The sequence below is a fragment of the Oratosquilla oratoria genome, chromosome 39 (assembly GCF_046742065.1).
Source record: "Oratosquilla oratoria isolate Oo_2021 chromosome 39, ASM4674206v1, whole genome shotgun sequence".
Classification (NCBI taxonomy): Eukaryota; Metazoa; Arthropoda; class Malacostraca; order Stomatopoda; family Squillidae; genus Oratosquilla; species Oratosquilla oratoria.
In genome coordinates this window covers 7,090,381-7,118,365 of record NC_134815.1, presented here as the reverse complement: position 1 = coordinate 7,118,365, position 27,985 = coordinate 7,090,381, and the positions used below count along the sequence as shown (strand labels likewise).

The following is a 27,985-nucleotide window of genomic DNA, read 5'->3' as shown; positions in this document are numbered from 1 at the left end:
GAGTAAGTCTGGAAAGTCCTTTCTCATTACCACAATTTGCCAATCCACACAGTATGCTGAAGCAATAGCTCTTCCAAACATAAAGGCCAGGACAATTAACAAGGCCTTAATGTCTTTAGTAAGATGGGTATGCCTAGGGAAGTACTGTACAAAGTGACAGAGGCACTAACTTTTAAGTGGGATATTCACAGGGGCCCTGGAAAGCTTCAATATAAAGCATATGATTGCATCAGCATATTACCCCTAAAGTCAAGGGAGTCTTGAGAGGTTCCATGGAACTTTAAAATGCATGATCAGAGCATTTGTGTTAGAGTTTGAGAAGGATTGGGATGAAGGCATAGACTTGCTGTTTGTAAGAGGCCGGTAGTTGTACGAATGGTAATCAGGTGAAATACATGCTGAGTCAACAATTCAGACTCGACGCCTGCTCGCCTGCTGTTTGATAACATCGAAGGCGACGTTATGTCTATGTAAACACGCCGACGGTGGTGACTGTTTTATAATCGATGATGTAATCAAAACTGTAAGCGCAAGTTATTCTTCGTTTGACAATGCTGAGGTAAACGATATTGCTAGTGACATTGTAACGGCTTTCCGGATTGGAGAAAAGGTGGAGAAGGAGGAAAAACTATTGGTGCATGAATTCAAAGTCACGCCCATAAGGAGTGACATTTATTTGAGAAGTCAGAGGAGATTGGATTAGAAAAATTAGTGACGTCAGACGAAGGTAGCTTAGCGTAGGATACGGGGATCTCGAGGGACGGTGTGGGCAGACGAGAGAGAGATCCTGAGTGTAACAAGACTGTGAAATTACAGTGAAAGAAGAAAAGTACAATTTCTTTACCCCAGGACTGATTTGAAGTACATGACAAGAACTAGGCATGGGGCCTAATGAACTTGGAAACTAGCGAGACTAAAGGAAACTAGGCATGGGGCCTACTGCTTAAAAAGTACTGGAAAACTTATAAGAAAAGACGTGAGGGGAAATTAAGTGACTACTAACAGAATAGAGGGAGAGGTCTGACAGTGGTGACAGTGGCTACAAGGGAGGTGAAAGTGGTGAACAGCGGTGCGACGAACTGAGTGTTAAACACCTCCGAAGAGAAGTGGTGCTAGATAAACTGGTGAACAAAGAACTGGTGCGAGGAAGTCTACGGGAACAAGACAACCAAAATCAAGAGTGTATTGGTTCCAAGGACGACTACGAGAGAAATCTACAACTTCAAGTAACTGCTACGATTGGAACAAGCATTCTTCAAGATTATTCAAGGTGATCATCATCTACAAGAGGGTCTTCAAGGCATAGTGTGTGATGGAGCTGAGGAACAACGTCGCTGACGAATGACAAGGCCGTAGAAACCGTCAAGATAGAAGTTGACATCACGAAGCGATATCGCGAGCAGCCAGGCTAAAGCAAGGTATTAGTAATTAGTATGAGTACCTCTCAGAATTCTAACGTGTTGAGACACGAAATTCACACCTCAAACACAAATATTCCAAAATTTACTGGATTATCTAATAGCTATGAGGTTAATAAATTCCTCAATCTCATAGACAGTCTTATAGTGAGTAAAAACATTACGAATGAGAACCGGAAGATAGAGATTCTCAAGGAGAATATCGATCCAGAGCATGGAAGGGCCAGGTTTGTCATTAACTTCCAGCAAATGGAAGAAATAAATCAATATGAGAATTACAAAAAGGCCTTCCTCAAACATTTTATGTCTAAATGTGATCAGGATCCTATTAGGTCATTGGTAAAAATGATTAAGGAAGTTAGGACAAGTGAAACTGACACAGAGTACTTAGCTAGATTAGATAGATGGTCAAAAGACATGAATTCTATCTTGAAAGATTCAGACTGGATAGAAAGATCTAGTGATAGGATGAAAATTGCACAGGTAATCAAATTGATTACATTTAGCTTATTGGCAAAGAATTCTGATGACTTAACAGCAGAAAGGCTGTACAAGGATCTAAAATAAAATATAAGTTTAGGAGAAGTAGATTATCTTCTTCAAGGATACAGTGAAACCAGAACAATAAACCCATATGTAATGCCTATAAATCAACAAAGCCAAAATAGGAACTCTAGAGAGTTTAGGAAAACCGAAGTAGGACATAGGCGACATGCTAGAAGTCCATCTAAGGATAGGGATACCAGAATCCTATGTTTTAATTGTAATACATGGGGACACAAGGCACAAGAATGTTTTTATGGGATTATTTGCAGAAATTGTAAATACGAAGGACACCATGAGTATCAATGTAGGAACCCTCCATTCTGTATTTATCATAATGGAATAGGTCATAGGACTCATGAGTGCTGGAATTTTCGGGTACCCCCAGGGCTAAGAGGAAAACCCCCAGACACAGAATAAACAATTTCAGACCTCCCCATATATATACCGATAGGTGGTATTGTGTTAAATATGGGAATGCTAGGGAGATGAAAGAAACTGACAAACTGATAATTACTGTTGGTAAAACTTCTGTAGGACCTCTCATTGCGGGTAAAGTGTTCAATAAGCCTATTCAAATTTTTATTGATACAGGGTCTGTAGTTAATGTAATTACTAGTAAAGTTTTACACCATTTGAACCCTGGAGTGAAAATGTTGGAACCAATCCGTTACTCATTGCAAGGTGTAACTGGAAATCAGTTAAAAACATTAGGTAAGGTGGAACTAGAAGTTGCCTTATATACAAATGAACATTTGTACATCCCAGTGATAGTGGTAGAAGAGTCTGTTTTTCCAGGAGATTTATTGATAGGATTTGCAACTATGAGAAAAGAAAACATGGTAATTTGTCCTGCTGACTTAGGAATTTTAGTGAAGTCACAGTTAATCCCATTCTTAAATCAACCAGACTTAAGACCAGTGACAGGAATTAATGAATCCTTAGATAACATTTCTATCTTAGATAGCGTGACCGAGCGGTCCAACCCTACAGAAGGTAAAACAATTTGTGAACCCAACTCAGAAGTTCAGGAAATCCCAGAGATTACTAAATTATCAACCACAGAAGCCTTGATAATTGCAGATTGCAGAGTAACAAGGTCGACATTGTTACATCCCATGTCAATTAATAAGGTTGAAGTGTGTTTGAAAGGAATCAATGTAGACTGAAATAATTACAGTTCCAGAATCAGTTAAAATTAAAGGATTGAAGTGGGACTCAGGGATTTATAAGACAAATAAGAACAGAGTAGAAGTATTAGTAATTAATACTATGAATAAAGAGATAATTCTAAAGAAAGGTACACAAATAGGATGTATTCAGGTGTGTACTAAACCTATTAAGATTTTAAGTGAGACTAGTGAGAAGATGGAATTACCAACTTCATCAATTTGTTCAGTTCAAGAAATAGATATAAAGAATTATTACAATCAACTAATTGCCCTAAGTTGGATGAAGCTTTATTTGCTTTGCTTATGAAACACAAAAAAGCAATTGCTTTGCCGGGGGACGCCTTAGGCAAAACTGTTTTAAAACATCACATTAAGTTAAAACCAGGAACACAACCTATCTACATACCAGCATACAGAGTTCCTCACTCTAAATTAGCTGTAGTAGATAAACTCATCACTGAAATGTTATCACAGGATATTATTGAACATAGTAAAAGTGAGTGGAATTTCCCGCTGATCTTAGTACCAAAGTCTGATGGAACTATGCGCCCAGTCATTGATTACAGGGAATTGAATAAGCACACCATTCGTGACAGGTTACCATTACCCATTATCGGTGACATTTTGAGAAGTTTGGGAACTGAGAATAGATATTTTAGTACTATAGATATCAAATCAGCTTTCTGGCAAATAGAATTGCATGAAGATTCAAGAGAGTTCACAGCATTTTCTACTACAACAGGACATTATGAGTTCAAGAGAATGACATTTGGGTTATGTAATAGTCCATTAACTTACATGAGATTAATGAATACTATTCTGGATGGATTGTTAGGAAACACTGCCAGTGTATTTCTAGATGACATTTTAATAGTTTCTCAGACTGCAGTGGAGCACTTAAGAAATTAGATTTGATATTCTCAAGACTAGGAGAAGCAGGGTCAAAAGTAAAACTTGAAAAATGTAAGTTCTTGCAAGACAGTGTCATTTACTTAGGACATAAGATAGACAGACACGGACTGAGTACAGTAAATTCAAAGGTTGACGCTGTCAAGAATTTTCCAGTTCCGACCAATGTAGACAAGGTTAGGAGCTTTTTGGGATTAACAGGATATTATAGAAAATTTATTCAAAGTTATGCTGACATTGCTAATCCACTAAGTTCTTTGTTGAGAAAGGACTCTGTTCATGTGGGGACCTGCACAACAGCAAGTTTTTGACAAGTTGAAAGAGAAACTCATGAGTTCACCTATTTTAATTTTTCCCGACTATGAAAAAGAATTCATCCTTTGTACTGATGCGTCTGACATAGGATTAGGAGGCATACTCATGCAAGAGAGAAATGGAACTTTGAAACCCATAGCTTACACATCAAGACTTTGTAATAGTGCGGAGAGAAACTATTCTATAACAGAAAGAGAAACTTTAGCAGTAATTTATTCTTTAGAAAGTTTTAGGGATATGATCCTAGGGTATCCCATCAGAGTTTGGACTGATCACACAGCTATTCAGAACTTATTTAAGCATAAGAATCTTAGAGGCAGACTTGCTAGATGGTTTGCGATACTTCAGTGCTATGAAGTTCAATTTGAATATATTCCGGGTAGAAGGAATGTAGCAGATCCACTTTCTAGAAACATTAGTCAACCAATGACTGGGACTGGGTTGATTAATTTTGTTTGTAGTATAGAAGAATTAGTAACTTTAGATGAAGAAATGCTAATAAGAGAACAGAGAGATGATGAGACATGTGATTCAATAATCAAGCATTTGATGAACCCAAGAGGAGATCCTCCAAAGCTACCAAAGGGGTATAAGATAGAGGAATTTCATTTGATTAATGGAATTTTGTATAGGAAAACATTTGTAAATGGGAAAGATATTTCTAGAGGTCAAGTAAATCAGTTGGTTATACCACAAACTCTTGTAAATGAGATATTGAAGTTACTTCATGATAGTGATTGTAGTTCACATCCTGGAAAGGATAAAACTTATAGACAAGCACAACTTGAATACTTTTGGCCAGGTATGAAGAAAACTATATATGATTATATAGAAAAGTGTGTAAAATGTGTAAAGGTGAAGGGAAATACACCAAAACCTGCTCCTAGACTCACCTATCCCATTCCACAGAAACCTTGGGAAAGAGTTCACATTGATACATTAGAATTACCTATGTCCGAGAACGGCTTTAAATACCTATTTGTTGCTATTGATTATTTTTCAAGATTCTGTATATTACAACCCATAATCAATAAGAAAGCTGAAACTATTGCTTCCGTAATCTATGATCAGATAATCTGTAATTTTACTACACCTAATATCTTAGTTTCAGATAATGGGACTGAATTTAATAACAAAATCTTGGAAAATTTATGTAGTGTATTCCACATCAAGAAAGTCAATATACTCGTGAATCATCCCAAAGGTAACGGGGTAGTAGAAAGGTTAAACAAAAAGATAATTATATGTCTTAGAACCCTAATAAGTCCTCATAGTGTAACTTGGGATACTTGGATTCCTTGTGTTAAGTGTACCCTGAACAATCAAATTAATGTAGCAACTGGTGATACACCTCATTTTATAATTTTTGGGGAGGACAAAACTCTGCCATATGAAATGTTGACTGCAGAGCAGAAGCCCATATATAATATGGATGATTATATATCAAATAGGATAAATACTCTTCAAAGTATTCACCAAAGAGTTAGGAAACATATGCAGGTCTATTCACAAGAGATGAAGGAACAACAACACAAAATAGCTCATAAACTAGAATTGAAAATTGGAGATTTAGTAATGGTCAAACTAACTTCACCCAATAATAAACTTTCACCAAGGTACACTGGTCCATATAGGGTAATTGATTCTGCAGGTGGGAACAAATTTAGACTTAAACATTTAGAATCAAGAGAAGAATTGATAGGACATTTAGATGACATAAGGAAAATTAGCTTGCAGATCTATGAAGATAATTATAGTAATACTCTTTGTATCAATGTTGACAACACTGAGGAGTATAAGGAAAACTTTGACTGTATTCTTGATGAGTTGAATATTAATCTTGATGTATTTTACAGATAGTATTGACCATTTGTATGTAATTGGGATGGGAGACCTAAACAACTGGAACTTGGTGTCAAGCAGATACATGGAAACCTAAAACCCAGGATCTGCTGTGGTCAGACTAAGAACCTTACGGACCTCTCATCTGCGTACACACATGAGTATTGTGATAATTTTAAAGTAATAAGACTGTCTTTGAAAATGAAGTGTGTTGGAAATAATATTGAACAAGAAGAGACACTCAAACTCTAGATTAGTGTGTTTGGTAAATTAATTGCTATTATCTTTGAGAAGATGATAAACCATTGAAAGTTAGTTCTAATCAATTACATCCTTTCTGTAGACAATCTAAGAGAAAGCATGATCTCTTTTGTGTTCCGAGAAGCTTCACATGAGTTCTCTGGTTAGGAATGTGTCTGTTATGAACAATTGTCATTACCAACAAATTTTGGTAGACCAAATCCCTCATTGTAACATACAAGGATCTCATTACTTGTTTTTCCCTAACAAGACAAAGGTTTCAATCAATTGTCCCGGGTTGAGTCCTAAATTGGATTTGGTTGAAGGCCTTGTCTCTATTCAAGATAACTGAGAATTGCGGGCAGACACTATTTCCACCATTTCTAATACCCTTAATACAATGCATTTAACTGATGACACCTACATTTCAACCTTCAACTTCACATTGCCTGAAAACTCTCCTTTGAAAATTAAGAGAAGACCGTTGTCAAGATCTCCCTCAAATGATTTACATATACCAATCATTGTTATACCTTTGCTTTCAGTGTTAGTGGCAGCACTGATTGCCTTTGTTGTATTCCGGAGGTTGGCTCTGTCAAGGCAAATCAACCATGTAACCGCTTAATTCATTATATGTACGATTTTAGTGCCTTATATATTGACATGCATGTTATTCACATTTTTAGGTATTATGTTTATGTATTATTCCCAATTTATTGCATGAATGATGTATTTTGGAGGGTAGCTTAACAATTACGCAAGGGTAGATTAGCTTATTCTAGAAATATATTAGCAAGCCCTGTAAGAGGGAAATAAGAAATTGGTCAGGACGACCAACGGTAGCTGCCGAGCCCTGTAAGAGGCCGGTAGTTGTACGAATGGTAATCAGGTGAAATACATGCTGAGTCAACAATTCAGACTCGACGCCTGCTCGCCTGCTGTTTGATAACATCGAAGGCGACGTTATGTCTATGTAAACACGCCGACGGTGGTGACTGTTTTATAATCGATGATGTAATCAAAACTGTAAGCGCAAGTTATTCTTCGTTTGACAATGCTGAGGTAAACGATATTGCTAGTGACATTGTAACGGCTTTCCGGATTGGAGAAAAGGTGGAGAAGGAGGAAAAACTATTGGTGCATGAATTCAAAGTCACGCCCATAAGGAGTGACATTTATTTGAGAAGTCAGAGGAGATTGGATTAGAAAAATTAGTGACGTCAGACGAAGGTAGCTTAGCGTAGGATACGGGGATCTTGAGGGACGGTGTGGGCAGATGAGAGAGAGAGAGATCCTGAGTGTAACAAGACTGTGAAATTACAGTGAAAGAAGAAAAGAACAATTTCTTTACCCCAGGACTGATTTGAAGTACAGGTACATGACAAGAACTAGGCATGGGGCCTAATGAACTTGGAAACTAGGCATGGGGCCTAATGCTTAAAAAGTACTGGAAAACTTATAAGAAAAGACGTGAGGGGAAATTAAGTAACTACTAACAGAATAGAGGGAGAGGTCTGACAGTGGTGACAGTGGTTACAAGGGAGGTGAAACTGTTATATGCCACAAGAATAACTATACACAAGGGTCTAGGAGTTTCTCCTTTTTACCTGATGTTCGGTAGAATCCTGCAAGAACCCCTTGCATCATTGCATGAAATAATGTCGAGAAATCCAGAAGGGAGTACCCTTCACACAAAGCTAGTTGGTACTAACTTTGAGAAGTTGAGGAAGATTAGATAGATAGCAAAAAGAAATCATGAAAAGTCTCAAGACTCTTACAAGGATTATTACGATAGGAAGGAAATTAGAAGGGAGCTAAATATTGGGGATTATATACTTGTTTTGTCTCTTCAGAAAACCTCATTGCATCCGAAATACAAAGGACCATTCAAGGTGATGGAGAGAAAGGGTGGAAATAACTACCTGATCCAAAACCCAATGAGGAGATCAGGCATGCAAGAAGCACATATAAATCTTCTGAGGAAATTCAATGGGATTGTGGAGGAGGAAGCAGTTGGTATAACCAAGACAGGAAAAGCCAATGGGAACTTTGATTCAGATATTGATTTTTTCCTCATGCATCACCGTTACTCAAGCAATATCACATGATGTCATCTTTGAAGATGGAGCCAAACCAGTGAGGCAAACTCCCTACAGACGGTCACCCCAGAAGAAGAGGATCATGGAGAAGGAAGTGAAGTAGCTTGTGGATCAAGGATTAGAACCTAGTGCTAGTCCTTGGGCTTCACCAGCTGTGCTGGTACCTAAGCCCGGAGGTGAGTAGAGACTATGTGTTGATTACAGGAAGGTGAAAGCAGTCACAAAAGCAGACCCTTACCCTCTCCCCAGAATAGATGATCTCATTGAAGAACTTGTTGCTGCAAGGCAAGATTTTTTATCAAAACTTGACTTGATGAAAGGATATTATTAGATCCCTCTTACAAGCAGAGCTACCAAGATATTTTTGTTACCCCACACAGGCACTTTCAATACAAAGTGACCCCATTTGGTATGAAAAATAGTGGAGAATTCTTTCAGCGCCTTGTAAATTGGCTAGTCAAGGGATTACCAGGCGTTAGAGGATACTTGGATGGCATAGTTGCATTCTCTGATACATGGAGTGATCATATACACAGATACTGGATTGAGGAGCTGTTCAAATCATGGCCAAGATTTGATACATCAACACAAATACAGAGGCTAGTCCGTGACAGAAGGTAATGGGCAGGGCATGGGATTGGAGATAGGGAGATAGTGGAAGTGGGAAGTGAACCAATTGTTTGTGGATGACACTACACTTATGGCAGGGTCAGAAAAGGGATTAAGGCAGTTAGTGATGGAGTTGGGAAGGTATGCAATATGAGGAAGTTTGAGGTAAATGTGGGTAAAAGTAAGGTGAAGAGATGGACAGGTGGAGAGGGTGGCAGTGAGTTGGGAGTAAGTATTAAAGGAGGAAGGCTGAAGGAAGTGGACATTTTTAAGTATTTGGGGATGCATGTGACAGGAAACTGAGAAGCGGGAGTGGAGGTAAAATGTAGGTTGAGAGAAGCAAGTAAATGTTTTGTGGGATTGCAAAGTATTATGAGAAACAGGCATCTGGCAATGCATGCAAAGATATGCCTATGACACTATTTGAGACAAAGACTTAGAAGTTAAGAGAGGCAAAGAAGAAAAGTTTAAATGTATTTATTTTACCTAGTTGTATCTTACTGGAAGGGGAGCATGCTTGTGGTGTCCTGTCTCTGTATCTCACCATATCTAATTTCCTCTTAAATTCTTGTACTGTTTTTGCACACACTATTGTTTCATCTAGTATGTTCCATACACCACTCTGTGGGGAAAGCTCTTCATTTTCATGTCTCTTCTATAACTGTCCTTTTTGAGTTTCTTTCCATGTCCTCTTGTGTTCCTCTTATACCAAATTAGTAAGTCTTCTCTATCAAGGACTTCTACACCTTTCATAGTTCTGTAGATGATCAACAAGTCACCTCTTTCCCTTCTTTGTTCCAGAGTCGGTAGTTCTAGTTTTGACAATTTTTCTTCATATGACATTTTTGACAGTGTTGGGGCCATCTTTGTAGTTGCTTTCTGGATTCTCTCAATTTTCTTTATTTTTTTTTTTAGTACTGGGTGATCATAGTATCACTGCATACTCCAATTTAGGCCTTATCAGTGTGACTAATATTTTCTTACCATTTCTTCATCCAAGTAAAAATATTTACCTAGTTGTATTATACAGGATGGGAGCTATGCATGTGGTGGCCTGTCTTTGTATCTTTCAGCATCAAGTTTTTTTCTTAAAATCTTGAATAGTATGCACACACTGTTTCTTTATCCAAGTTATTCCAGATATCCAGCACTCTGTATGGGAAACTATTTTTTTCAGATCTCTTCTATAGTTAGCCTTTTTGAGTTTCTTTTCAAGACCTCTTGTCTTTCCATTGTCTTTTTTTAGTAAATCATTCCTATCAAGGACTTCCATTCCTTTCATGGTTCTATGGTCAGTACAGTATATCACCTCTTTTCTTCTCTGCTCCAGTGTTGGTAATTCTAATTTGGATAATCTTGGTTCATATGTTAATTTGGAAAGAGCTGGTGCCAACTTTGTTGTTGCTCTCTATATTCTAATTTCCTTGTATTCTTTTTAGTACTGGGTGTCTATAGTGTCGCTGCGTATTCCAGTTTTGGTCTAATTAATGTAACTAATACATGGATGGGGTAGTGCGAGAGGTAATTGCAAGGGTAGTGGGTCAGGGATTGGAGATGGTTAAAGAAAATGGAGAAAAGTGGGAGGTGAGCCAGCTGTTGTTTGCGGACAACACTGCGCTTGTGGCAGGATCGGAGGAGGGATTGAGGAAGTTGGTGACAGAGTTTGGGAGAGTGTGTGATAGAAGAAAGCTGAAGATAAATGTGGGTAAAAGTAAGGTGATGAGATGTACAAGGGGTGAAAGTGGCAGTAATCTGGAAGTGAGGATTAAGGGAGAGCGACTGGAGGAAGTGGATAGTTTTAGATACTTGGGTGCAAATGTGGCAGGAAAAGGTGGAGTAAAGGTGGAGGTAGAATGTAGATTGAGAGAAGCAAGTAAATGCCTTGGTGGATTAAAAAGTGTAATGAGAAATAGAAATTTGGGATGGATGCTAAGAGGAGACTGTATGAAGGAGTGATTGTGCCAACAGCACTGTATGGGGCAGAAACATGGAACATAAGAGAGGAAGAGAGAAGGAGCTTGAATGTGTTTGAGATGAGGTGTCTGAGAAGTATGATGGGGGTTACTAGGCTAGATAGAGTGAGAAATGAGGAGGTGAGGAGAACAGGGGTGGAAAGGGAGTTGGGAGAGGGTTGATGAAAGAGTATTAGGATGGTTTGGACATATGGAAAGAATGAGTGAAGAAAGACTAGTAAAGGAGGTATGGAAGGCAGATGTGGAGGGAGTGAACATGAGGGGACGTCCTAGGATGAGATGGATGGATGGGGTGAAGGGGGCTTTGGGGAAGAGGGGAATGTCTGTTGAGGAAGGACGGGAGAGGACAGAAGATAGGGGTGAATGGAGAATGGTTGTATATGGATGATGTTGTGATGCATGAGGTGGAATGGGTGTGGGGGATGGGGGGTGAGGTAGTGTGTGTGAGCAAAATTTTGACGCAGCCCGAAGGGATTTCTCCCCGTCCTCTCCTTTATATGGGGGGACAGAGAGGGGGGGTCGCCGATTTAATGAAGTGGTCTTGCTGTGGATGTGCTGTGTTTTGCGACACTGCTTCTGACCCAGGGCAGTGGACAGGGTGCAGGGATGACCCATCATCTAGGAGGTGCTAAGATGGGAGGGAGGGTGGAGGGGTGTGGAGTATGTTCAGGGATGGAATGGGTGGGAATGATTTTATGCCTTTTCCTTTTTGACTACCTCCCTAGTAAGGGGGGAAAAGCCTTGGTATGTGTATGTATGTAATACTTTTTTAATAATTTCTTCATCCAAATAGTCAAATGCCACTTTCATTTACCTTAATAGGTTGAAGGTTTCTCTGACTATTTTGTTTATATGTTTATCCGGTGTCATGTCTTTGCTGATTATTACTCCAAGGTCCCTTTCCGAGTACACTTTTTTTTATTTTTTCTTCACCAATTTTATAATTTTTTGAAATTCTGTTTTCACTTTTTCCAAACTCCATTATGCTACACTTCTTGATATTGAAGTTCACTTCCCACTTTTGAGTCCATTTCCAGATTTTGTCCAGGTCTGATTGTAATGAATCATAGTCCTGTTTTGTTCTTACTTTCTTTAGTATTTTTGCATCATCTGTGAAGAAATTCATATATCATTCAACTCCTTCATCTATGTCATTTATATATATATGGCAAACATGATTGGAGCCAGCACCAACCCCTGTGAGACACCACTTGTTATTTCTTTCCACTTCGAGTATTTGTCTCTAATTACTACCCTCATTTTTCTCCCAGTCAGGAAGTCCTCCATCCATTCTAATGATTTACCTTTGATGCCACCTATTGATTCTATTTTTCTTATTAATTTCTTGTGTAGTACTTTACCAAATGCTTTTTGTAGGTCTTGAATAGAAGCAAATCAGGTTTGTTGTACATGATCTTCCTTGTCTAAATCCAAATTGATCAAGATCAAGTGTTTGACAAGTAGGGTAGGGTTTACAAGGTTGGATAGAGTGAAAATGAGGAGAGGAATAGGGGTGGAAAGGGAACTGGCAGATAGGGCTGATGTAAGATTATTGGGATAGTTTGGACATATGGAGAGAATGAGTGAAGAATTAGCAAATGAGGCATGGAAGGCAGAAGTGGATGGAGTGAACTTTAGGGGACAACCAAAAATGGGATGGATGGATGGATGGGGTGAAAGGGGCTCTGAGGAAGAGGGGAATGTCTGTTGAGCAAGGAAGGGAGAGGCAAGGCACAGGGGTAAGTGGAGGATGGTTTTGTATGAATGATTTTTTTATGCAATTTGAAAGGACTTCTTCCAATCTTCTATCTTTTTCCCTGTGAAAGGACAGGAGGTCACAGTGTAAATATTTACCTAGTTGTATTTTATGGGATGGGAGCTATGCTCGTTGTGACCCGTTTTTGTATCTCTCCATGTCCAGTTTAGTTTTGAACTCATGTATAGTTCTGGCATTTACTGTTTCACTGTTCAGCCCATTCCAGACATCGATCACTCTGTGCGGGAAACTGTTCTTTTTCAGGTCTCTTCTGTAACTGTCTTTCTTTAATTTCTTTGCATGTCCTCTTGTTTCTCTTTTGTTCCATTTTAATACGTCATCTCTATCGAGAACTTCCATCCCTTTCATAATTCAGAAAATAGTCAACAAGTCGCCTCTTTCCCTTCTCTGCTCTAATGTTGACAGCTGTAATTTTTCCAATCTTTGTTCCTATGTCAAATTTGATAGTGTGGGTGCCATTTTTGTTGCCGCTCTTTAGATTCTTTCTAATTTCCTGTTTTTCTTTGTCTTAAGTGCCCACATTGATGTAGCATATTCTAATTTCGGTCTTATCAATGTAACAATTAATTTCTTAAAAATCTCCTCATCCATGTAGTCGAAGGCCACTTTCACTGATCTTAATAAATTGTAGGTCTCTCCAAATAACTTGTTTACATGTTTGTCGGGTGTCAAGTCACTTGAGATAATTACTCCTAGGTCTCTCTCTGAGTTTGCTTTCTTTACTACTTTGTTTCCCATCGTATATTTTCCCAAAACTTTATTTTTGCCTTTTCCAAATTCCATTTTGCTACATTTCTTGATGTTGAAATTCATCTCATATTCCTGGCTCCATTCCCATACTTTATGCAGGTCATCTTGTAGCTATCTGCAATCTTCTTCTGTCTTCACTCTCGAGCAATTTAGCATCGTCGGCAAAAAAATTCATGCAACAATTTACACCTTCATCCATATCATTTATGTATATTGCAAACATTAAAGGAGCCAAAACAGAGCCTTGTGGGATGCCACTTTTTACATCTTCTCATTTTTAATTTTTGTCTCTAAGTACCACTCTCATTTTTCTCCCAGTTAAGAAGTTCTTCATCCATTCCAACAGTCTGCCTTGAACTCCTCCTATTTTTTCAATTTTGTTTATTAATTGTGTGGTACCTTGTCAAAAGCTTTCTGCAAATCCAGGAAGGCACAGTCTACCCATCCATTTCTTTCTTGTATTATTTCAATTAGTCTCGAGTAAAAACAGATTAGATTTGTGGTGCATGATCTTCCACTTCTAAAACCAAATTGTTTGGGGTTTATTATTTTGTTTTCTTCCAAATGTTTGGTCCATCTGCTCCTGATGATCTTTTCGCATATTTTTGCTAATGTGCTTGTGAGGGACACCAGCCTAAAGTTTGTAGGATCTTCCATGTTTCCTCCTTTGTGTATTGGTACTATGTTTGCATCTTTCCAATCTTGTGGTACCTTTCCCTCTTTTAATGAGAAGTCTGTTATCTTGAGTATTTTATCTGTCAGTTCGTCTATACACTCTTTCAATATCCAATTTGCAATTTCATCAAGTCCATGCGACTTTGTGACATCTAGGCTTTTTATTTGGTCTCTATTTCCCTTTGTGTTACTTTTATTTCTTTCATAATGGGTGAACTTTCCAATTGTTCATCCTCCCAGGGTTGAGAGCTCTCAATTATAAAGACAGACCTGAAATGTCTGATCATAACTTCTGCCATCTCTGTGTCATCTGTGTACTCCTCATCTCCTTCACACAATCTAACTATATCATGCTTGTCTTTTAGTTTGTAATTTACACATCTGTAAAAGAGTTTCAGTGAAACAACCCTGTTGTGGATGTACTGCAACTTGCTGCTTTGCTTCTGACCAAGGCAGAGAGCAGGAGACATGGATGATCCTTCATCCATGAGGAGCTAAATTAAGAAGGAAACAAAGGTGGCAGATTGGAGTGGAATGGGTGGTAGTGGATGCATGCCTTGGCTTGGCTACCTCACTTAAAAGGGGGAGGAAACCTTTGGCATATAGATAGACAGAAGTAAATACTTCTATACACGATTGTACAACTATCACATTACACATACATTTCATTATTTCCTGTGACATCTTCATATAGCTCTCAATATACCTCTTACCTTCTTCACTCTTATGACCAACCTTTCCTTTCATCCTTTCATCTTCAGATATCTCTGTTACCAGATATTTCAACTCTACCTATATGTTCTCTCTCTATTCAAGTGAACATGAACTTCAGTCCTCCATTCTTGGGTATTACCATAACCTAAATATATAAAACTAGATAAATACTCAATTCCTGTCCTGGGCATTTAGCAAGCTCTTGGACTGACAGACATAGCATATCTTACATAGCCACATTCCAAAACCGTGTCCACAAGTGTACCCAGTTTACTTTACCTCTTCTAGATATGATCTTGTGAGCAGGGTAGACATACAAAAAATATAGCCTAGTGTAAAAAAGTAACAGACCTTCCTGGAAGAAGATAGGGTGTCCAATTTTTCTTTTCAAAATCTCAACAGCAGTAATGGGGACTGCAGCTGCCCCACACAAGATGGATTCAACATATCGAAGTGCCTCTGGAGGTACATGAGCTGAATTCAGGAAGTTTAGCATTGGGGGGACCACAGCGAGGACTCTTGCCTAGAGAAACAAAATACCAGAAAGTTAATGACATTTAACCTTTTCAATACTGATATATTACATAGTGTTTAGGCAGATGCCTCAGGATATTCTAATTTTTTGGTACACCATTCAGTCTACATTTTCTTCCTGAGTGAATTTATCTGAAGTTAGCCTGGACAACATCTGTGTTGCCATTATGCAGAACTAGTCTATTTTGACATGAAAACCACACAGCTATGTACAAGTTTAGTGACAACTTATCTTCACAATACAAGTGGTCCAATCATATAATCTTATACCTATGGAATCTGTCACTGATGTAAACAGATAAAAACATTATTAACTGTTTTGCTCATAGCTAATACAAAGTATATCTGCTCCACAATTGGGTGTATGTAATTGTGTTGTGGTGGGAACTTGCTGATAGTGTCATTTCAAGAAGGATGACCAGCCAAATTAAGAATTGATGTACTAAATTACACTCTCCCTCACATAAGAATATAAGAATGAAGAAAACTGCTCAAGACCATAAGGACTACACTAGGCAGTTCCATGTCCCTTACTACCTGTTATCTTTATCCATATAATTATCTAATCTCCTCTTAAAACAACCTTTTGTGTCAGAGCTCACTTCATGGTTCCTAAGTCTGTTCCATTCATTAACCACCCTGTTGGTAAACCAGTTCTTGCCTATTTCCTTCTTAAACTTATCTTTGTCCAATTTAAATCCATTACTACAAATCCTGCCTTGATGTCTTAATATGATGATTTTGACTACATCACCCTTGTTAAAGCCCTTGAGCCTTTTGAATACCTCTATTTGATCACCAGGCACTCTTTGTCTTTCTAGAGAGTGTAAGTTAAGGTGCCTAAGCCTGTCTTTGTATAGTAAATTTCCAATACCTCGTATGATTTTGGTAATTCTCCTATGTACTGATTCTACTGAATTCTCCATTCTATAGGTGTGAAAAGATAGTGTGTGGAACAAGAAGGATGGGAGGAAATAGAGGGAAGGGTAATGAGTGGTGGGATGAGGAAACAAAGAAGGTTGTAGAAGAGATGAAGCAATCTTTCACATGTGGTTAGAAAATAGGATGAGGGAGTCATATGAGAGGTACAAAGAAAAGAGAAGAGAAGTAAAGCACAAGATAAAGGAGGCAAAGAGGAAAGCATATGTGAAATGGGGTAAGAGTATGACAGAAATTTTTGAAAGTAATAAAAAGAAATTAAGAGAGGAAGAGGAGGTGAATCAAGTAGAGAAGAAAAGGTAAAAGATGCTGATGGAGAGATGATAATGGAAGAGAAGGCAGTAAGAGAAAGATGGCCAGAGTATTTTAGGGAGTTGCTAAATGTGAAGGAGGATAGGGAGGGAAATGTAGTTGCAGTGGGAAGTGCGAAGAAAATGACCGTGATGAGTGAGGAAAATGGAGGAGAAATAAGGAAGGATGAAGTGAAGGCAGTTGTTAAGACGATGAGACCAGGTAAGGCACCTGGTCTGGATGGATGCCATGCAGAATGTCTGAAAAAAGGAAGTACAGTGATGGTGGACTAGCTGGTGAGGTTATTTAATGTATGTTTGACAGAGTATAGAATGCCAGGGTACTAGAGGTGTTCCTGTATAGTTCCACTTTACAAGGTAAAGGGGGACAAGTGTGAGTGTAGTAGTTTCAGAGGGATCAGCTTGTTAAGTGTTGCTGGGAAGGCTTATGGGAGGGTCTTGATTGAGAGGATTACGAGAGGAACAGAGGGAGTAATTGGTGAGGAACAGTGTGGGTTTAGGACAGGTAGGGGTTGTGTAGATTAGATTATTGTGGTAAGCTAGATATGTGAGAAAGCTATAGGAAAAGGTAAGGATGTTTTTTTTTGCTTTTATGGATCTAGAAGAGGCTTATGACAGGGTAGACAGGAAGGCTTTGTGGGAGATTTTGCAGATATATGGGATAGGAGGAAAGCTGTTAAGAGCAGTCAAGAGTTTCTATGAGAGTAGTTGAGCTTGTGTTAGGATTAGAAATGGAGAGAGAGTGGTTTGAGGGAAAGGTGGGACTTCGTCAGGAATGTGTTATGTTGGCCTGGCTGTTCAATCTATACATGGATGGGGTGGTGCAAGAGGTGAATGCAAGGGTAATGGGTCAGGGATTGGAGATGGTTAAAGAAAATGGAGAAAAGTGGGAGATAAACCAGTTGTTTGCTGACCTCACTTTGCTTGTAGCAGGATCAGAGGAGGGATTGAGGAAGTTACAGACAGAGTTTGAGAAGGTGTGTGAAAGAAGGAAGTTGAAGATAAATGTGGGTAAAAGGTGATGAGATATATACAAGGGGAGAGAGTGGCAGCAGGCTGGAGGTGAGTATTAAGAGAGAGACTAGAAGAAGTGGATAGTTTTAGATACTTGGGTGCGAATGTGGCAAGAAAGGGAGTGGAGGTGGAGGTAGAATGTAGATTGAGAGAAGCGAGTAAATGCCTTGGTGGTTTAAAAAGTGTAATGAGGAATATATACTTGGGAATGGATGCTAAGAGAAGATTGTATTTACCTAGTTGTAATATACGGGAGGGGAGCTATGCTCGTGGTGACCCGTCTTTGTATCTCTCCGCATCAAGTTTCATCTTAAAATCTTGTATAGTGTTAGCACATACTGTCTTGTTGTCTAATTTGTTCCATGTATTTATCGCTCTGTGTGGGAAACTGTTCCTTTTCAAGTATTTACTATAACTATCCTTTTTCAATTTTTTTCCGTGTCCTCTTGTTCTACCGTTATCCCACACTAATAGGTCGTTCCTGTCTAAAACTTCAATTCCTTTCATTATTCTGTAGATAGTTAGCAAATCTCCTCTTTCTCTTCTTTGTTCCAGAGTTGGTAGGTTCAATTTGGATAGTCTTTGCTCATATGTTAGTTTGGCGAGTGTCGGTGCTAATTTGGTTGTCGCTCTTTGTAATCTTTCTAATTTCTTAATATTCTTTTTGGTACTGGGTGTCCAAAGTGGTGCTGCGTATTCAAGTTTTGGTCTTATTAGTGTAGTTAGTATTTTCCTTGTCATTTCTTCATCCATATAAGTAAATGCCACTTTGATTGCTCTCAATAAGTTGTAGGTTTCTCCGAACATCTTATTTATATGCTTATCTGGTTTCATGTCCTTTCCAATCATCACTCCAAGATCTTTTTCATAGTTTTTTTTTTTCTTCCCCAATTCTGTAATCTTTTGATATTCTGTTTCTACTCTTTCCAAATTCCATTATACTGCATTTCTTAATATTGAATTTTACTTCCCACTTTTGAGTCCAATTCCATATTGTGTCCAGATCTTGTTGCAATGAGTTCCAGTCTTCTTCCGTTTTTACCTTCTTAAGTAATTTTGCATCATCTGCAAAAAAATTTATATAGCACTCCACGCCTTCATTCATGTCATTAATGTATACAGTGAACATGATCGGGGCCAGTACTGATCCTTGCAGGACACCGCTTTTTACTTCTTCCCAGTCGGAGAATTTTTCTCTAATTACAACTCGCATTTTCCTCACAATCAGGAAGTCTTTCATCCATTCCAATAATTTTCCTCTGATGCCACCTTTTGACTATCTTATTTATTAGTTCCCTATGAGGTACCTTATCAAATGCCTTTGGCAGGTCCAGAAAAGCACAGTCTGCCCATCCATCTCTTTCTTGTATTATGTCTACTAATCTTGAGTAAAAGCAGATCAGATTTGTTGTACAGGATCTCCCTTGTCTAAATCCAAATTGATTTGGGTTCAGTATAGATTTTTCTTCCAGGAGTGATTGTGCTGACAGCACTGTACAGGGCAGAAACATGGAACATAAGAGAGGAAGAGAGAAGGGGTTTGAATGTGTTCGAGATGAAATGCCTGAGAAATATGATAGGGGTTACTAGGCTAGATAGAGTGAGAAATGAGGTGAGGAGGAGAACAGGGGTGAAAAGGAAGTTGGGAGATTGGGTTGATGAAAGAGTATTAGGATGGTTTGGACACATGGAAAGAATGAGTAAAGAAAGATTAGTAAGAGGTGTGGAAGGCAGAGGTGGAAGGAGTGAACATGAGAGGGTGACTTAGGATGAGATGGAAGGATGGGGTAAAAGGGGTATTGGGAAAAAGGGGAATGTCTGTGAGGAAGGACGGGAGAGGACAGAAGATAGGGGTGAATGGAGAAAGGTTGTGTATGGATGATGCTGTGATGCATGAGGGGGAGTAGGTGGGGGATGGGGATGAGGGAGTATGTATGAGAGATAAATTAACGCAGCCCAAGAGGGGGGTCGCTGAATTAAAGAAGTGGCCTTGCTGTGGATGTGCTGCGTTTTATGACACTGCTTCTGACCCAGGGCAGTGGACAAGATGCAGGGATGACCTGTCATCCAGGAGGTGCCAAGATAAGAGAGAGGGAAGAGGGTAGAGAGGAGTGGAGTATGTGGGGGATGGAATGGGTGGGAGTGGTTTCTATGCCTTTGTCTTTTGGCTACCTCCTGTGTAAGGGGGAAAAAGCCTTTGGTATATGTATATATGTATGAGATTTGAACTTATGAATTATTCCAGCTTAGGTTATATCATTTAAATAATTCCAAATTACTATGCATTTATATAAAAAACTGCATTTCTTCACATCCTTTATACATGTAGTTTTTCTTTATTTGTTCTCATGACCTCATAAATCCCTCCTATCCCTAATCAAGAGCTATTTTCTGTCAATGTAGTGCATCCCCTTTAGTGACATGAACAATACAATCACAGTACCTCTTTCATTTTTTTCAAAATTGGCAGATAGAGTATTTTAGTCACTCCTCGTATGTTTTATTTGACAGGACAGACAGGAACCAGTTTGGCTGTTTCCCTTTGTATTCTTTTGACTTTGTTCATATTCTGTGTGGGGACCACACCACTGATGAATATTCTAGTTTTGGATGCATCAGGGTTTAATTTTTTTTCATATGATTTCTTCATCCATTTTGTGAAAAGACACTAATTTTCTGGACAATTGTGCTATGTCTGTCAGGTTGTAGTGTTCTGTAGCCAACACGTGTAAGACAATTGTGCTGATATGTCTGTCAGGTTGTAGTGTTCTGCAGCCAACACGTGTAAGACTCGTGACCGTCGTGACCGCCGAGCACAGGATAAACTATAGTCACAACTTAGAACATGTGTTCGACTAATTTTAATTAATATAAATAACAATGTTCATTATAGCAACTTCATTTATTTTGTAAATAAAATAAAACATATCCCTCTGCATCCTGTAAAGAGGATATTTATGTATTGTAAAAATATCTTAAATTATTGTATACTTAATGTAAGGAATCCAGACTTTCGCCACCATTTTTGTACAAAGTACCATCGTCATTTTCAATAAACAGATCAGTCAAGGGATTGACTTTAAATATCCTAGCTTATTTAAGGAAGAGTACCAAGCTGTATGCACTGAACCCAACAGTGTTTATCCCAAGGGTGCACAAGGGTAAATATACTGCGGTGATATTTTGATCTTACAGATTTATTCCGATGAGAACATTACTTGCCGCCGGCACAGTGTGCGGAAGTGCTCATTCCAAATGTGCCCAAGGGAACCATACCACGGCAAACTAAATGGCGTGTTCCGACTCCCCACTATGAAAAACTTCCCATACCTTGTCCCTACAACTCGTTTCAGGCTGGCAGCTTCCAACAAGGACAATTGTATTGACCACTACAAGGTGACAGGTTGTCTTTTATCAACGACCCCCAAATCTTTCTCCTCTTTTGCTTTTGTAATGGATTGGCTCCATACAAAAATGTGGATCTCTACTGATGCTAAACCAAACATTAGCTAAACAACCCTGTATATATTTTAATGTAGTTGTATATAGACTCACCTTGTGGTGTATGATGGTTCTCAGAAAGTGTTGTGGATCAAACTTTGGGAGTGTAATGAGTTTGCAGCCCATTATAATACTAACAGTCATCTGAGCTACCAGGCCAGCAATATGGAAGAAAGGCAGACAGCCTATAATATTTTCCTGTTTCTCTCCTGCATAAAACAAGAAAAAACTTACATTATATTCCAATAATACAATGAATAAAGTTCTGACTGCTAAAGTTATGAATTAATCTAGATACTAGAAGTGGAGGAGGAATGATGATGTTTCAAGGAGGGAGTCACAAAGTGTGCAAAGATGGTGAGTGGAACAAAAAGTTTGGGAGGAAATAGAAGGAAAGGTAGTAAGTGGTGGGATGATAAAGCAAAGAAGGTTGTAGAAGAGAAGAAACAAGCATTCATAGATTGGTTACAAAATAGGATGAGAGAATCATATAAGAGGTACAAAAGAAAAGAGAAGAGAAGTAAAGCATAAGAATGGGATGGTGATAGGATTAGGCATCGTTCTCCCTGTAGCCCTAAAGGGGACATTCCTAAAAAGAAAGTAAAGGCATAAGAGAGTCTGGGAGGAGTTTTCCAACCAGTACCCGAAGGTTTGGGTCTTTTAATGTGTGTGGATGTGGTACAGATGAGAGTAAAAGGAAAGAGATAGGCAGAATGTTTGTAAGAAGAAAGATGAATGTGTTGGCACTGAGTGAAACTAAGTTGAAAGGGAGGGGTGAGTTTTGGAGTGTAGTTGGGAGGATCTCAGGAGTGAAGAGAGGATGAGGGAGAGAAGGGGTGGCTATACTAGAAAATGAAGAGATAGGTGAGTGTGTGGTGGAGTGGAAGGAGGTTTCTTCAAGGTTAATGTGAATGAAGGTGAAACTGGGGAGGGAGATGTGGATTTTTGTAAGTGCATGAGGGTCTGGTGGCGAGAAGATTGTAGAGGAAAGGGAGGCTTTTTGGATAGATTTAAATGAGTGCATAGAGATTAGGAAGAAATGTCAATGTAGTGGTATTGGAAGACCTTAATGCTAGGGTAGGAAATGAACCAATAGATGGAGTGGTTGGTAAGTGTGGAGTTCCAAGAAAAAATCTGAGTGAACAGTTGATGGTGATGTGTCTAGAGAATTGATGATAGGTAATACGGTGTTTAGGAAGAAAGTCAAGGATAAATACAAATGGGAGAGGATGGTGGATGGAAGGGTGGTAGAGTGACCCCTCCCATATATTACAACTAGGTAAATACAAACAATTTGGTTTTAGAAGTGGAAGATCGTGCACCACAAATCTAATCTGCTTTTACTTGAGATTAATTGAGATAATACAAGGGATTGATGGGCAGATTGTGCCTTCTTGGATTTGCAGAAAGCATTTGACAAAGTACCACACAAATAATTAATAAGTAAAATTGAAAAAAAAAAAAAAATAGGAGTAATTCAAGGCAAACTGTTGGAATGGGTGAAGGATTTCTTAACTGGGAGAAAAATGAGAGTGGTACTTAGAGACAAAAACTCAAAATGGGAAGATGTGAAAAGTAGCATCCCACAAGGCTCTGTTTTTGGCTCCTTTAATGTTTGTCACATACATAAATGATATGGATGAAGGAGTAAATTGTTACATGAACTTTTTTGCTGATGATGCCAAATTACTCAAGAGAGTAAGAACAGAGGAAGATTGCAGATCACTGCAAGATGACCTGGATAAAATATGGGAATGGAGCCGGAGATACGAGATGAACTTCAACATAAAAAAATGTAGCATAATGGAATTTGGAAAAGGTAAAAATAGAGTTTCGGGACAATATATGATTGGAAACAAAGAAGTCAAAAAAGTTGATTCAGAGAGGGACCTAGGAGTAATCATCTCAAGTGACTTGACACCTGACAAACATGTAAATAAATTATTTAGAGAGACTTACAACTTATTAAGATCAATGAAAGTGGCCTTTGATTACATACATGAGGAGATGGTTAGAAAAATAATTGTTACACTGATAAGACCAAAATTAGAATATGCTGTATCAATGTGGGCACTTAGCACAAAAAAGAACATAAGAAAATTAGAAAGAATCCAAAGAGCAGCAACAAAAATGGCACCCACACTGTCAGATCTGTTACGGACGGACTGGTTATGTGAAGAGGTGTTACGTATAATGGATAAGTGCTTAAGAACCAGCTCACTTCTAGAAGCCACTGTAGGACTGAATTACCCGGTCAGCACCTAGATAATTCGTAAGACTAGAAGTAAAGTAACAAAGAAGATTCCAGGAAAGGAATATTAAACTAGCGATAAAACTAGTAAATGAAATTATTAATAACATGGAAAATATTTACAGGCAATAATAAACACAAAAGAGAATGGGCAGTTGGGTCAATGGGACCGTTACACGAATACAAGAATATGAAAAGTATCGTTCAAATACGAAGCACAAGGTACGTATACAATATGGTACTAATTAAGTACAAAGAGGTCAGGAACATATGTATCAAAATAAGTAATAAATACAAATACAAGTATAATGCAAAGCAATGTATATAAGACAAGTAATGGAGGCAAAAGGGGTGATCACTTTACACGAATCGTCTCATGAGTCCAAACTATTAGTTTTATCAAGAGAGCAATATGCGAGAAATGACAAGGTGTGAGTGATTTCCACAGCTTATATACCATTGGACCGGAAGCGGAATACTTCCGGTGAAGGGTGCAGGTGAGCGTTGAGGAGGGGGGAGGTAAGTTAACACACGTCAACTTGGATAGTTTTAAGACCCTCGACTCGCTTGAACAATCTACTTATTTAGTAACTGTCAAATCTGTGCGCTCCGAACTATTCAGGATTACTTCGCTTGTCTGTTTGTTCTACAAGAGTGCGCACATTTCTCCGCACATAGGCAAGATTACATATAGTGGACGGGCGTTACTGCTTAATATTGTTACAATACATATATAGACAAGAAATATGAACATAGTTATGTAATACAAAGGAACACAATTCTAAGACATAATTACATACATGACGTAATATCTAATATTACGTTACACCTCCACAGTTTGAGAAAGCTTTTCACTTTATGTTGAAAAGCTACGTTCTAGAAAGTACGGAGTAGTTCTGCGCAGGGGACAGCTTCTTGCTGTAGTAGGCGATAGCGTGAAGAACTTCATTGTTCTCTTGCAAGAGGGCGGCACCGATACCGGTGTTGCTGGCGTCGACTTGCAGCTGAAAGGGTCATTGGAAATCGGGTGCCCTTAGAACGGGTGCGTTAGTGAGAAGGGACTTCAGGTTTTTGAAGGCTGTCTCACAGGCAGGAGTCCACACGAAGTCGTGGTCTTTTCCCAACAGGTCAGTCAATGGTTCTGCTACATCTTGTTTCTCAGATAAGTGTCCTACTTTTATCTGAAGATTTTGTAGTATCTGAGAGTTTTCCAAGGGAATCTTAGGAGGATTAGGCAGGTTATCAGGAGGCTCTTCCGATTCTATTGCGGTAGAGTTGCAAGCTGGAATTGGATCTCTGGAATAATAAGGTTTTAAGGTATTTATGTGACAGAGACGGGAACTCTTTCTTCTGTCTGGAGTTTTGATTATGTAGTTGAGATCACTGGCTCTGGACAAGACTTCATAGGGTCCTTTGTATTTAGCCTGCAATGGATCTCCTGGTATGGGAAGATAAAGTAACACTTGATCTCCTGGAGAGAAAGTTCTAAGTTTACAATTTTTATCATACCGACCTTTCATTACTCGTTGAGCATTTGTTAAGTTCTCTCTTGCCAATTTCCAAGCTTCTAACAACTTCTCGGTGACCTGGGACACGTATTTCAAAGAAGGAACTGGTGGTTCTTCTTCCATCCATTGTTCATGAAATAACTTTAGGGGACCACGGACTTCATGACCGAAGACTAATTCTGACGGGCTGAATCCAAGGCTTTCTTGAATTGTTGTTCGGGTGGCGAACAGCAAAAAGGGGAGTCCGTCTTCCCAATTTCGTGTGTTCTCAGCACAGAAGATTCTCAACATTGTCTTGAGCGTTTGGTGAAAGCACTCTAGAGCACCTTGTGATTGAGGATGATAGGCGGAGGAAGTTACATGATTTATACCTAGTGTTACAAGGGTTTCTCTAAACTTGTTGGAAGAAAATTACTTCCTTGATCACTTTGAATGTTCTTGGGAAATCCTACCATAGTGAAATATTTCAACATTTCTCTAATTATGGTTTGAGCTTTGATATTTTTTCAAAGGAATTGCTTCTGGAAAACGAGTGCTCATACACATGATTGTGAGAATGTACTGATTTCCTTTACTAGAAGGAGGTAAAGGTCCTACACAGTCAATTAGAATTTTACTAAATGGCTCTTCCATTACAGGAATAGGATGGAGTGGAGCTTCTACAATTTTCTGGTTGGGCTTACCTACAAGTTGACATGTATGACATGTTCTACAATATTGGGCAACATCTTTGACAACCGTGGGCCAATGGAAATGTTGGGTTATGTTGAACAAGGTCTTTCTTACCCCTACGTGACCTGCTAAGGGAGTATCATGAGCCAATTTGAGAACATTATTCCTGAAACCAAGAGGGAGGACTATTTGATTCCTTACTTGCCATGGCTGGTCAGCGGTTGCGGTGGATGCTCTCCATTTTCGCATTCGGACTCTGTTTTCTATATAGAAACCTCATGACATTTTCAACTTCTTCTGGAGATGAAACAAACTCATACAAATTTTTAAGAGAAGGATCTGACTTCTGTTCTTTGATTAATTCTGCTCTAGACAGAGAAACTGGTGAAGAAGAAGAGGATGAGTCAGTTTGGGAGAATAGGGATTCTAAATTATAGGTCTCCTCTTCAGATTTCTTGTACTGAGATCTGGTTATAGCACAAGCGGGAAACAACTGTAAGTTATCTGAATGTTCTACTGAGGTCTTAGGGTTATTTGTTATTAAAGGAGAAATGACTTTGCTTCCAGCGATGTCATTGGCCAACAATAAGGATATTCCTACTATGGGAAGAGAGTCTACTACTGCTACTTTAACCATTCTGGTTGTTAAATCAAACCGCAAGAAAACATTATGTAATGGACATTTTACAATTCCTCCAACTCCTATCAATATATCATAACCTGTATATGACTCACCCAGATTCTGCAAGACAGAATTTAAAATCAGACTTTGCTTTGCTCCTGTGTCTCTGAGTATGGAAATAGGATATTGCTGTGAACTACTACTATGAGATATAGTTCCAAAGAATTCTATAGTTACATTAGAGATAAAGAGGTTGTTAGGAATCACATTGGTCCACTATTATCTGCTGACAGTCAACTTGAATATTCAAATGAAGGAATGTGTAATATCTTAAACAATTATTTTAGCTCGGTATTTGTAAATGAAACACCTCAAGGTGAATTCCAAACTGAAACCTGTGAAAAGTCTAGGGTAAACTTACTACGGTAAATATAACAAAAGAAAAAATTAAAAGGTGTATAGACAAACTCAAAGTTAATAAAACACCAGGGCCTGACGGTTGGCATCCAAGAATCTTAAAGGAAATGAAAAATGAGATTGTTGTTCCATTAGAAATTATTTTCAAGAAATCCATCATATCCGGAGATGTCCCAAGAGAATGGAAGCTAGCTAACATTACTCCCATATTCAAAAAAGGTGACAAAAAGAAGCCAAATAACTATAGGCCTATAAGTTTGACTTCAATTGTAGGAAAAATAATGGAAACTATCATCAGAGATGCTATCGAACATCATTTAGAAAGTAACCGTTTGATAAATGATAGCCAGCATGGTTTCAGACGGAAACGTTCTTGCGTGACTAACTTACTCGAATTCTACAACACAGTTATCTCGAATTATGACAAAAGAAACAATATAGATTTAGTATATCTAGACTTTGCAAAAGCTTTTGATACCGTCCCACACGAAAGACTACTTACTAAATTAGCTTTGCATGGAATAAGTGGTAGCCTATTAGGTTGGACTAGTAATTAGTTGAATGGTCAAAAACAGAGTTGTTTTAAATGGAAAAACTTCTGGATGGAAAAGTGTTGCAAGTGGAGTTTCTCAGGGTTCCGTTCTTGGGCCACTTCTATTCATAGTATATATAAATGATATAGACCATGGACTAAAATCTACTGTTTCCAAATTTGCTGATGATACAAAACTGTGCGGAGTGGCAAATGATCACTCAAACCAATTAGATATTCAAGAAGATTTAGATCAATTACAGCAATGGTCTGAAAAGTGGCTAATGAAATTTAACACAAGTAAATGCAAGGTAATGCACATAGGTAAAAATAACAGTAAGTACGATTACAAGTTAGTTGGAAATTCCTCAACAAAAGTGGATAGTGAAAAAGATCTCGGCGTAATTATCAGTAACGACCTCAAATCATCCAAGCAGTGTATTTCAGCCTCTGAGAAAGCAAATAAGATTCTAGGACTGATTGTGCGATCTTTTGATTTCAAAAGTCCATCACTCATTAACAAGCTATATAAATCGTTAGTTCGTCCACATTTGGAATATGCTGTTTCCGTATGGTCACCGAATCTCATTAAAGACATTGACAGATTGGAAAAAGTACAACGGCGAGCCACAAAACTGATTCCAAATA

At 38.5% G+C, this 27,985-nt stretch overlaps 1 protein-coding gene across 1 annotated transcript in view; it reads right to left on the bottom strand.

The window, feature by feature from the left end:
• LOC143020268 (putative 4-coumarate--CoA ligase 3) overlaps positions 1-27,985 on the bottom strand; it is a 343,617-nt gene that overhangs the window by 18,907 nt on the left and 296,725 nt on the right. The window contains exons 8-9 of the mRNA XM_076176492.1: positions 21,390-21,544; positions 15,388-15,559 (exon numbers count right to left, since the gene is read on the bottom strand). Coding sequence (XP_076032607.1) covers positions 15,388-15,559; positions 21,390-21,544 — 327 coding nt within the window. The remainder of the gene's footprint in view (positions 1-15,387; positions 15,560-21,389; positions 21,545-27,985) is intronic.